General features: G+C 41.1%; 1 protein-coding gene across 2 annotated transcripts in view; it reads left to right on the top strand.

The window, feature by feature from the left end:
- Positions 1-1,221: 1,221 nt before the first annotated feature.
- Positions 1,222-13,260, top strand: part of NUP205 (nucleoporin 205) — an 85,984-nt gene continuing 73,945 nt past the window's right edge. Inside the window, exons 1-3 of one of the 2 annotated variants that reach the window (XR_014246364.1) lie at positions 1,222-4,375; positions 11,081-11,223; positions 12,459-12,630. Coding sequence is in view for 1 of the 2 variants with exons in the window: in XM_082398056.1 (XP_082254182.1) it covers positions 4,348-4,375; positions 11,081-11,223; positions 12,459-12,630 (343 nt within the window). In the remaining variant the exon portion in view is untranslated. The remainder of the gene's footprint in view (positions 4,376-11,080; positions 11,224-12,458; positions 12,631-13,260) is intronic. The other variant, XM_082398056.1, reaches the window with a different exon arrangement.

Genomic DNA, 13,260 nt, shown 5'->3' on the forward strand with positions numbered 1-13,260 from the left:
TGTATGGTGACCATGTTAACTAGACTTATATGGTGATCATTTTGCAGTACATACAAGTGTTGAGCCATTATGTTGTACACCTGAAACTAATATAATGTATGTAATTATACTTCATTTTTTTCAAAAAAGAAAAAACAATTAACTGTTCTTATTTTAAGATTTCAAAGAATTTTGTGTATACAGTTAAAACAATTAATTGGAGCAATGAGGGAAGTTACAAACAATGGATCAATTAGAGGAGGGCACAGTTCTACCCCTTACCCCAGATAAATCACAAATTGGTTAATTGCTATTACTTCCATGTTTTCAGTTCACTCTTACAACTTGGTTAAACTCCTCCTAAGTAATTGACTATACCTCCACTTAGCACTTATTTTGCCTTAGAAAAAGTTTATTTTTGTTTAAACAACACTCACAGAGCACTAAATGTCAGGCACAGTCTAAGCACTTTATGAATAAGCCTCTTAACGACTCTACAGTGTAGATACTAATATTATCACCTGCATTTTGAGATGAGAAAACTGAGTCACTAAGGAGGGTTTCACAGCTAATAAGCAAGCGACACAGAATTTGAATCCAGGAAGCCTAGCTTTAGGGTCTGTGCTCTTAGCCACAATTGTGTACATATGGCCTCTCTCTCCGCCAGTACATCTTGGAAGCACCAAGGTCTGCAAATTGTTTTTTCCTGAATTGTGACTGTAAGCCAGGGATGTGGCAGCAGCAGGGAGTACAAATGTAAAAAGACATAGCTGTTACTCTCTGGGAGTAAATCGATTGTTTATTGAACATAACAAACCACAAAACTGTGGTCTAAAACAGCAGCCTTTTACTTGCTCACAATTCCGAACTCTGGGCTGGACTCACTTGCCCATTTGCAGTCAAGTGATGGCTCAACTAGGACTAGAGCATCCGAGATGGCCTTACTCATGTCTAGCATCTCAGCTGGTTTAGCTGGAACAGCTGGAGGCTGGCTAGGCTTCTCTCCTCCTGGTCTTTCATTCTCAAGGAGGTTGGCTGGGGTTTCCTTTCATGATGTCTCAGGGCAGTAAAAAGCAAAAGTGGAAGCAGCAAGGCCTCTCAAATGCTAGGCTTGGAGCTCATCCAGCATCACTTCCACTGTACTGTTTTGGTCCAAGCAAGTCAGAAGGCCCACCCAGATTCAGTGTGGCAGATGATTACATAATGGCTTGAATTCAGGGATGTGGGTGGTGGTAACTTGGTGGGTGGTTGACAGAGGGACATAGAAAGAAAGATAGGTATTCCAGGCGGATAGGAAAGCAGACGTACAAGTACACGGTACCAGAAAGCATGTCGTACCTGGGGAATAACAAATAGTTCAGAGTGATTAGAGTAAAGGGCACTTGAGGGAGAATAAGCGTGAGGAGGTTGAAGAAGGAGGCGGAACCAGATCAGGAAGTGGCATGAGTGCCTTCCTAAGAAGTTTCAAATGTTACCCATAGGAACTAGGTCACTGAGAAATTTTGATTAGGGCACGTACATGATATGATTTGTGTATTTGAATATCACTTTGGGAGACCAAGAGAAGGGGTGAGATAGAAATCAGGAAGACCCTTGAGAAAGCTATTGCAAAATACCAGGTATAAGAAGATGAAACCTCAATGGAACAATGGCATAGGGAGCAGAGAAGAGAAAAAGGACTCCAGAAATATTTATGAGGCAAGATGAATAGGATATGGCAATTGAAGGAAGAATATGGAGTGAATCCCAAGTTTCCAACTTTGGCAACTGAGTAGATACAGGGGACTGAGTTTTATGAGAAAAGTGCTCATTTAAGCTTTGGATCAATTGATTTTGAGATGCCTGTGTGACAGTCAATAGAAGTGTGGGGTAGACAAGTTGGATATACAAATCTGAATCCTAGGAGAGAGGACCGGATTAAAGATACAAATACAAAATTCATCAACAAACAGGTGGTGGTAAGAAGCCATAGATCCCAGAAGCATGTAGAATGGTAGAATAGAGGCTGGGAATGACCAAAAGGGAAGAACAACATTTAATGATGAGAAGAGAAAGAGAAGGTGCTTCCCTGGTGGTGCAGTGGTTAAGAATCCACTTGCCAATGCAGGGGACACGGGTTTGATCCCTGGTCTGGGAAGATCCCACATGCTGCAGAGCAACTGAGCCCGCACACCACAACTAGTGAGCCTGTGCTCTAGAGCCCGTGAGCCACAACTACATGAGCCTGCATACCGCAACTACTGAAGCCCACTCACCTAGAGCCGGTGCTCCACAACAAGGGAAGCCACTGCAATAAGAAGCCCACGCACTGCAATGAAGAGTAGCCCCACTAGAGGAAGCCCGCACGCAGCAACGAAGACCCAACACAGCCAAAAATAAATAGATAAAATAAATAAATTTATTTTAAAAAAAAGAGAGAGAGAAAGAGAAGGCCATATAGGAAACTTAAAAAGAAGAACTATAAAGACAGGAGGAAAACTAGGAGGGGTGGTGCCCCGTAAGTCAAGGGAGAAAAGAATTTCTAAGGTATTCGGAAAAGTGCTTGTGGGACTTGACAATCGATCACTGGTGACCATGCTGAGAGCAGTTTTAGAGGAGCTAATAACCCAATTGCTATGGATTGAGGAAACCTCAATCAAGTGAGAGCATGCCTGTACGTGAGATGATGGGTGACGTGGGAGTTGCAGGAAGTTAGATTTCCTTAATCGAAAGTGATCTACCAAGAGGGAAATGTGTGGGCTTAAAGAGTGTGTGAGGGGAAGGCTCATAATAGATGTGCTGAGAAAGAAAATCTTCTTTGAATGCCACTTCCTGCCAAGTTTCTGCTCAATATTTTTCTCACTTTCATGCTAAACTTCGGAAAAAATCCCTTTACCTTTTCATTCTCTCTTCCCCTTCACTCCTTAAGACCACTTTCATTGTAATCTGGCATTTGTCTCTATATAACAATGACTTTCAAAAAAATTACCCGTGACTTTTTTGTTCCACCTAATGTACATTGTGTCCTTCAATATTATTTGTTCAGAAGAATGAATATGCTTGCTATTCTTAACAATGTACTCTGTGATTTTGTTTAAATTATTTAATTCTGATTTCCAGTAGTGAAATGAGACTATAAACTCTATTTTCTCCCAATCTCAGTGGAATGTTGGAGGAGTTGATAAAGTGAGATTGTGAGGTACATGGAACATCTATGAAGTAAGCAGCTATAATTATATTTCCCTAGTAGGATTGTTTCAGGGATTAAATGAGATAATGCAACAACAACAACATTCTTAATAAATATTCTTAATAAATATCTGGTATATGATAGCAAATTCATTTTTAATTTATTTTTTATTGAAGTATAGTTGAGTTACAATGTTGTGTTAATTACTGCTGTACAACAAAGTGGCTCAGTTATACACATATATACGTACATTCTTTTTCCTATTTTTTTCCGTTATGGTTATCACAGGATATTGAATATAGTTCCTTGTGCTATACCGTAGGACCTTGTTGTTTGATAGCAAATTCTTAATAAATTCTTAATAATTATCTGGCATATGATAGCAAATGGTAATGACTGTATTTTAGTTTGAAAATTAGCAAACTAAAATTTAGCAAGTGAAAAAAGAAGGTCCAGTTATTTGGGGGTGCTTAGGTAGAAAAATATTTGGTGTTTATGAAATGATATGTCTGCAAATTTCTTCAAAATAATCTCCTGTGTTGGGGGTGAGGAACAGGAACTGACCAGCTATTGAAGCTGGTCATTCATTATTCTAATTTTGTATACATCTGAAATTTTCATAATAAAAAGTTATGATTGTTTAACTGCATGCAACTATATTGACGCAATACACTGGTATATACAGTAGATGAAATGTAATGAACTTAGTTTGCAACCCATCAAATGGCTTTTTGAGGTTTAGATACCTTACACCCCACTCCACTCCCCAAAGTAAGGGAGTAACGCAAGGAAGATTTAATTTGAAATGGAGATAATTATTTGGATTTACGGCTTTCATAATATCATAAGTGGGCGTCATTTCAATAAACAGTCTTTTTCTGTTCCAGCTAACCAACTTTAATCACTAGAAACAAACTACAAGTCCCAGGACGCACTGCACGACTAACGTCAACTCGAGGACCTCGGGTCTTCGAACTGGTTACCCTCGCCTGACTTGAATGGGAATTTTCGTCAATCCCGGCGAAAATTGACGTCTGTGATTTAGAGCAGATTTTGGAGTATTTGTACGCCTGGGTCGGTCGAGCGTGGATTTCGGAAGGGCCAGCGGGGTCCCTTTCTGATTAGGCGCGGCCCCGGGCAGCCTCACCCTCTTCTGGGGCTTCCGTGCGGCGGGAGGGCTCCGTTAGTTCGCCTGCAAGATGGCGACGCTGTTGGCGGTAAATTCGGGTAGGTGCGGCCGGGGCAGAAGGCAAGCTGTGGGGCAGGGTGCTGGTCCGTTCTTCAGGCAGAGACGCGGGCAGTGAGGTTCCTCGGAGTCCAGGTCCGCACTTGTGCATAGTGCCCGCTTCTCCCTAGCTCTGGGCCTAGAGTCCCGCCTCTCCCCAGTTTGAATGGCGCGCGTCGGCGCTGCGGCTCTAGCCCTAGAGTTGGGGCTTAAGGATCGAGGCACGGAGGCTTGGTCCCATGGAACCTGGCGTGCAGTTCTCGCAGCCCAGGGCCGAATCTGGTCCCTTCCATTCCCCACCCCATTATGTGTCTGCGGTCCGAATTCCTGCAGGATTTCCAGTTCTCCGGCAATGAGGCCGGGAGACCTGAGATATTTTTCAGCCACGAGCGCAGGCTGAAAACTCGCACCTCAAAATGGACACTGGGGCCCTTCTTGGAGGTTGGGTGGGTGGGTGGGGTCCTACAGGAAGAGAGGTCCCTTGATTATGAAGCCTGTAATCCGGAAGGTGGCCCAGGAGTGCCGTGACTCCCAGCTCTGCGTGTGTGGCCCGTCCCTGGATGCTCCTGTACCTTTGGAGCAGTAGATCTTCGGGGAGGGGCAGAATCTAGAAGGGAGTAAAGAAACTCTGGAACATTTGGATTGGGTCCTCTGGGCAATTCTCAATCAGGGGCGGAATCCCCCCGCCCCCATCGGGGCGTTTGAAAGAGTGGGTGCATTTTGACTGTCACAATTCCTGGGATGCACCGCTGGCTCCTAGTGGGCGGGCCAAGGATGCCAAAAGTGCTGCAGCGGCCGGAGCGGGCCTGAAAATGAAGAATTTCCTGCTCAGAATGCCTTGATTGAGCTGTACTAAACTTCATGGGCGGTTAAGAGCACGTCTGTGTGGTAAATGCTTGTAGAGGATCTCACTCAAGAGGACTCTTTTCTGGGCGCCTTTTCTTTCCGTCCCTATACAGTCTTTTTGTTGCTGGTTTGTTCTTTTCACACGACTGATATTCTTGAAAACTTGTCTAAACCTGACTTTTGCAAATCAAACCATTTCGGAAACACTACGATACATTGTTTTATAATAATGAATGATTATGCTTATTGAGTACCTCCTTTTTCGCAGCCACTGGACTAAGCGTTGTACTTTCATCTTATTTAGTCCCCTTTATACAACTCTGCGGTAGCTGCTATTAAACACCCCATTTTACAGGTTTGGAAATAGAGTCTTAGAGTGGTTAAGTAACTTCTCCAAGGTTATACAGCTAATGATTCGAAGCCAGTCTTTGATACTTAAACGTCTACATGCTCCTACTTAAGCAAAACGTAATTCGTTTCATTACATAGTATTTCCATATATCTGAATGTTAGTAGTGAAATTACTTCCTTAGTATTGCTGTCCTGCCCTCCCACACAGATGTAAACTTAAAACAAGGCTTGTGCCTTGTATGTGTGGTTATATACTTTTCTTTAGTATGTACTCGTCTTAAGTTACTATCATTAAACATAAATCATTGAAGGAAAAGGAGTTGCCAACAGCTGCAAAGAGTATACATTGTATAACAAGGCCTTGTGGCAGGAGTGTTTAATTGGCAACATAGAAAGGAAACATTTTTAAGAGCCCAGTCAGGAGAATATTTTTTTAAGAAAAGTAAATGTCCAGCGAAACAACCCAAATGCCCATTGACGAATGAATGGGTAAACAATGTGGTCTATAGATATATAATGGAATGTTATTTAGCTTTAAAAAGGAAATCCTGTCCTATACTCAGCGTGAATGAACCTTGAAGACATTCTGCTAAGTGAAGTAAGCTAGTAACAAAAAGATGAATACTGTATGATTCTACTTGTATGAGGGATTGAAAGTAATAGAAGCAAAGAATGTTGGTTGCCAGAGGTTGGTGGGAGGGGGAAATGGGGAGTTGTTTAAGGGTACAAAATTTGTTTTGCAAGATGAAAGAGTTCTGGAGATCTGTTGTACAACAATGTGAAAGCCCTTAACGCTACTGAACTGCACACTTCAAAATGTTTTTAAGATGGCAAATTCTATGTTATGTGCTTTTTACCATAATTCAAAAAAAAAAAAATTAAACATCTTAGAGTTGTAGAAGGGGAAAAAAGTAGAGGTAGAGTTTGAAGGCCTATGCCTGAGTTTCAGCGGCATGATTTACTAGTATTGTGACCTGTATCAGCCCGGCTGAGTAGACCTACAGGCTTGTGAGTAGGCACCCATTAACACTGACAGTCCTTGGGTGGCTGTCTGGTCACCCCTGTCCTGTTCATAGCATTGTCTATTTCAGACCTTTTCCACACTCCTCAAATCTTTAAGCTCCAACTGATCCCTCAGTCTCCTAGTCACAGAGAAAATAGAAGCCAACAGGCATGAACTCTTTTTTTCACCCTTGAACCTACAAACCTAGATATATGTGCACTCTTTCGCGTCAGTTTCGCTGTGTCTTCCTGTCTGAGGTAAATCCCGCCCTTTACACTCTTCTCCCCGTTGTTCCGTCCTCTCTCTTTTGTTCCTTTTCTTTCCACCAATTGCCCAAATCTTTACCTCGATCTCATGCCTCGTTCCATTTACTGTCCTCTTGCTCCTCTTCACAGTCAAACCTTTCAAAGATTGCTCAGTGTTCAGACCCTGTCGCCATACCTTCTCCTCCTCTAGCCACTCTAGTCTGTTCCCATCCTCCTGAACAGCTCTCAACATTTACATGCTTTTCTGTTTCACTAAGTCCACCAGACATTTGAAATCTATCTCACTTGATCTTTTAGGGTAAAGACCCAAATCCTTAACATGGGCAGGTAAGCCCTGCAAGGTATGGCAGTTGCCTCCCTTGCTGATCTCTTCTTGGTACTCTCGCTCTCTTGGCATTTTCAGGGGTTTGAGAGTGCAGCATTTCCTCTTGCCTCGGGAACCCACATGCTGTCCTCTCTTCCTGGAGTGTATGTCCACCACCTCCCACTCCTACTTTTATCCTTCACATTTCAGCCTAATTATCACTTGCTCAGTGAATCCTTCCCTTCCCTGATCTCCCTGGCTAGGTCACATTCCCCTATTATGTGATCGTTGTCCTGGGTACTTCACCTTCATAGCACATACCATAATGGATATTGCCCTTATGTATGACTGTATGGTAAATGTGCTTCCTCACTACACTGTGAGCTTACCCATACCTAGTACCTGATGAATGAGTGAATAAATGTGACTTGCTGGAGGTATTCCTAAAATTTAGGAAAATAAATGTATTCCTCAAACAAGCAAATGACTTATATTAAAAATACATATTTAGTAATTTGGAAAAATTATAGCCTCCTTTCATCTGTAATCAATAACAGGGAGATATTTACCAAAATTAGTCAAACCAAAGACAAAATGAATATAAATCTTTGTTGCAACTACCTTCTGTGATGTGTTGATGTTAATGATGGACTCAGGAGGCTGGTATCTGTGGGGTTTTTTTTAAAATACTTTTACCAGCATTTTTTAAAAAAAATTTATTTTATTTATTTATTTATGGCTGTGTTGGGTCTTTTGTTTCTATGCGAGGGCTTTCTCTAGTTGTGGCAAGCGGGGGCCACTCTTCATCGCGGCGCACGGGCCTCTCACTATCGCGGCCTCTCTTGTTGCGGAGCACAGGCTCCAGACGCGCAGGCTCAGTAGTTGTGGCTCACGGGCCCAGTTGCTCCGCAGCATGTGGGATCTTCCCAGACCAGGGCTCGAACCCGTGTCCCCTGCATTGGCAGGCGGATTCTTAACCACTGTGCCACCAGGGAAGCCCAGGTAGTTGTGGTTTTTTTTTTTTTTTTTAAATTCTTGGTTTTTTCTGCACGTACTTTAAATTTATTTATTTATTTATTTATTTATTTTTGGGTGTGTTGGGTCTTCGTTTCTGTGCGAGGGCTTCCTCTAGTTGTGGCGAGCGGGGGCCACTCTTCATCGCGGTGCGCGGGCCTCTCACTGTTGCGGCCTCTTGTTGCGGAGCACAGGCTCCAGACGCGCAGGCTCAGCAGCTGTGGCTCACAGGCCCAGTTGCTCCGCGGCATGTGGGATCTTCCCAGACCAGGGCTCGAACCCGTGTGCCCTGCATTGGCAGGCAGACTCTCAACCACTGTGCCACCAGGGAAGCCCTCTGTGGGGTTTTTTAGTGTAGATTTTTGATCTGTTATTGGATGCCTCCCCACAAAAGGGGGGAAGTGGAATTCTTTTTAGAGTTCACTGAGCTTATTCAAACTAAGTATGTATAGTGCAAAGAAAGTTATTCTTCAGGGGTTCTATTGAGTATTACTTTTACAGACAGTTTACTTTTGTTAGCTTTTTATCAGGTTTTAAAAATACCTGTGGTAAGGCAAGTTTCACATTTGCCTACAAGTCATTTTTGATAACTTTCCTTCATCCCCTGTGCCAATCAGTTACCAGTTCTGACTCTACCAACAGACCTTGCCTTTCTATTTTACTGCCCTCATCCTGGTTAAGGTTGCGTCACCTCATGAGTAGCTTACCTACCCAACATCCTTGGGTCCTGACACTTCATATTTTAGTTAGTCCATTGGTCACACCATTGTCCAATTTCATTTTGTCATCTACTACTTGAAACATTCTCATTTACTAACAGGAAAAATTCCATCGTGGCCAGGAATACAAGGCTCAAACCTACTCTGTCCTTTGCAGCTGGAAAGAGCCAAGAAAATGATCTCTAGGGAAGTCAGTTAGTCACCATCCAACTAGCACCTCACAGGCAGTCACCAGGATCCAGGGTCAGGTCCTCATTTTGGCAGGCCTGGAACTGTGATGTTTGTTAGTGTATCCAGTGTTGAGTAGATTCCAGTAATTGATGTTCTCTGATCACATTGGGAAGACAGATATATAAACCAGTATGTCAATTAATTGATCTTTAGTGGGAAGTACATCTGCATGGGTGCTCATTTCATCAGCACATTTTTAATTCTAGAAATTTATATGACGAGCTATATTTTTCATTAGAAGATTGGCAAGTTTAGGATCAAAACAGGAGAAGCAAAGCAGGGAGTTGGATGGTTGCTCTCTATGTAAGGTCTAGACATGGTGATTCCCATTCCTCCACATCCCCACACCAAAGACCTGATGCATAACTTCCTGCTCTGCCCTTCAGATTAGGTTAGAGTCTTCCTTTTATATGTTCTCATAGCATTCTGTACTTCTCCGTTAGACTGGTAGTTCTGTTTTTTTTTTTTAATTTTATTTTTATTTTTGGCTGTGTTGGGTCTTAGTTGCTGCGCGTGGGCTTTCTGTAGTTGCGGCGAGTAGGGGCTACTCTTCGTTGCCGTGCGCGGGCTTCTCATTGCGGTGGCTTCTCTTGTTGCGGAGCACGGGCTCTAGGCGCGCGGGCTTCAGTAGTTGTGGTGCACGGGCTTCCGTAGTTGTGGCTCGCGGGCTCTAGAGCGCAGGCTCAGCAGTTGTGGCGCACGGGCTTAGTTGCTCCGTGGCATGTGGGATCTTCCTGGACCAGGGCTCGAACCCTTGTCCCCTGCATTGGCAGGCAGATTCTCAACCACTGCGCCATAAGGGAAGCCCCGGTAGTTGTGTTTTGAATCCTGAATTTAATGCCTGTCTTTCTTGTCAATCTGTAAGTTCTCTGAGGCCTGGGATCCTGTCTGTCTTGCTTGCTCTGTAGTCCCTGGCACATGCATGGCCCTCAGTAAATGTTTGTTGAGTGAATGGATGATCCAGCTTGACTGGTCTAGTCTGTCCTCTCCCTGCACATCCTTTTAAAAAAAAAAATCTGCCCAGTAAATTGCCGCCTTCTGACAACATTGTTCATAAGATTGTAATGCATTTAGTTAGGTTATCTTGCATGTCATTCTGACTGTTCTGGTGACTTTGGTGGGATTTGTGTTTTCTCAGATGGCAGTTAAACATGTTTGCAGACCACCCTTTACGGTTTAAGCTATAGTTAGTTTATCTGTTGAGTGAGTGAGTGGTTTTGATTAGTTTTTCTTTCAGAGTCTTTATAAACACAGGGGTGCCATATCTGATTGTTTGCAAACAGAAACTTTGGGCTCCCAGGTCGTGTTTTTCAAACCATGCTTAGTAGCAAAAGCTCTCTAAGTATTACTTATTATTGTTATTACCTTTACAAAGCAAAATGTGATCCTTTTTATATGAGTTTACAAAAGAATTCCATATTTCTATGCTGTTTTTTAATAGCTAGTGTCCCAGCCAAAATAAAATACTTGTTTTTTCAGCTTCTAAGTTTTACAGAATCTGATTTTTTCCCCCCTATTCTTGCTTTTCCTCTGGATGATAGGGAGGGAAGGAAAGGCAGTTACATTTATTGAGTGACTACGATATGCCAAACACTATATTGTATATTTTACCTAGTTTATCTCATTTAATTCATTCAACCCTATGAAGCAGGTGATGTCCCTATTTTATATAAAAGGAAACTGAAGTTCAAAGAGGTTATTTTCTCACTCCATGTCACATAACTAATACTAAGTGACAAAACCAGGTTCAGCTGATATTCCAATTTAAAGTCAGGATTTACTTTAGGTAAAATGACATTTATATTATTGCTTGTGAATTCTAATATTCTTTTATATTAATGTTTGGTTTGTATAAATAACTCCTTATATTTAAAAGTAGCTGTGAGCATGACTAAAATGTATAGATGATAACCTTACCTTATTTTCCAAATATATGTTTTATTTGATGCTGATTTTTATTTTTTTTCTTTAAGCTGCTAGTCTGTGGGGTCCTTACAAAGACATTTGGCAGACTGTGGGAAATGCTCTTTGGAGAAGACAACCTGAAGCTGTCCACCTTCTTGACATGATTTTGAAGAAACACAAACCTGACTTCATCTCATTGTTCAGAAACCCAGTAGGAAATTTTCTTTTTTTGCTTCTTGGATTTGCTTTTTCCTTTAAAGATTGAAGGAGCAAGTACATTCTTAATGCATGTAAATGAAATGTTACTTGTTCTAGTCCATTGATTCAAGTTTTTTCTAAAAATGGAAGTTTCCTGGGAGCAATTATTATCTTTTTTCTCTTCTCCATAGAAGTTAATATTGTATTTATCTCTAGCTAGGAGATATCTTAATAGTATTTGAATACGATTTAGAAAGTTCCATATATTTCAGAAATATGAGCCTCCTTGGAATTTCTGACTTATAGTTAATCTGTCTAAGCATAGTAAGATTGATTATTTTATTTATTCCCAGGTACACTTCAACATTTTAACTCTTCATAATGTTATGTAAATTGTGTTAGCAGTTAATTCTTACATATTGTTAATCACTACATCTTGACGTACTTTTCAACCAGGGGTAGAGTACTTCAGTGGCAGGGATTCATATTTGGAAGCTCCTTTCCCTGCTGCTTGACAGTTTTTTTTTATAGACCAGCAAGACCATCTAAGAACTATTTAAGAGCCCTAGCCTGGGAGCCAACTGAGCTGAGTTCCAGTCTTGGCTCTACCACTAAAGAGTTGTATGACCACAGGCAAGTCACCTGACTTATCTGGGCATCAGTTTTTTCATTCTGTTAATAGAGAAGTTGAATTAAATGACTGTATGGCCTTTTTCAAGGTGTAAATACCTAAGATTTTATGATCTATCAAGTAATTCTATACTATATGTTATTTGTTAAATATTTGCACCAAGTAAGCCTTTTTGCAAATAAGACTACATTTTAAAATAACATACTAATAAGCTATCATTAGCCCTACTAATTAATTCTATAATTCTTTTCGATTTGCTATTTCCCACTTGAAGATTTATTGTTTTTATATTTATTAAAGATATAATTAGAAAGTTTCTTAGACATTTGAAAAATAGTATGCTATTTTGTGTGATTTCTCAACGTTTTGTAGTTCAGAGTTTAGCAGAAGCAGTTATTGAGAAGGTAATAACAGTATAAAAAGTTGAAAGTGATGTAAAATGTTACCTCATAAAGGTCTAACTATATCTGATAGTTAGACCTTTATCTGATAAGAAATGCTCCTGTTTGTCACTTTACCAGACTGCCTGTGAATAAACTTCTCTAGGTAACAATTTACCTTGTCTCCATATGCTATTTTCATTACATGATCCTATTTATTTATTTTTATTGTTGTAGCCAAAAAATGTTCAACAACATGAGAAGGTTCAGAAAGCCAGTACAGAGGGAGTTGCTATCCAGGGTCAACAGGGAACCCGACTTCTTCCTGAACAGCTCATTAAAGAAGCCTTTATCCTCAGTGACCTTTTTGATATTGGAGAATTGGCAGCTGTTGAGCTTCTCCTTGCTGGTAGGTTGACATTTAACTGAATCTATGGTAAGGTAGTACATAAATGTAAAATTATTCACTTGTAATTTAAAATATTATATCATTTAGATTCCAAAATAGTTTCTAAAGATGTAGCTTATTTGATATTCACAGTGTTTCCTTTTGTTTATCTGTGACTAATGAGAAGGCTTTAGTTTAGTGATCAGAGTTGTTAAAGGAAATTTAACTGTATTAAGATAGACTTTTTCATGGTAATTGACTAGCAAAGAATGACTGCATCTCAGAAGTTTTGTAGCACAAAGCATTTATTGTCATATAATGGGAAAGAAGGTAAGGTCACTGCTTTTTTGGAGTTTCTTTTTGAGGGGCTGATTCAGATAATGAATAGGTAAAGAATAAGATAATTTCGATAATACTGAGTTCTATGAAGAAAATAAAACAAGGCAATGGGATATAGAGACATGGGGGGTGATAGGGGGCACCTGTAAGTTGGGTACTTAGGGAAGGCCTCTCTGAGATTGGGACATTTGATCTGGGACCTGCCTGATGACAAGATACCAGAGTTGTTGGGGAAGGGTGTTCCAGGGAGAGTAGACAGCTCAAGGTGTGAACAAAGGCCTGTTGAAGGATACAAAGACCACTGTGGCTGGA

This window comes from Balaenoptera borealis (genome assembly GCF_965194805.1).
Source record: "Balaenoptera borealis genome assembly, chromosome: 7".
Classification (NCBI taxonomy): Eukaryota; Metazoa; Chordata; class Mammalia; order Artiodactyla; family Balaenopteridae; genus Balaenoptera; species Balaenoptera borealis.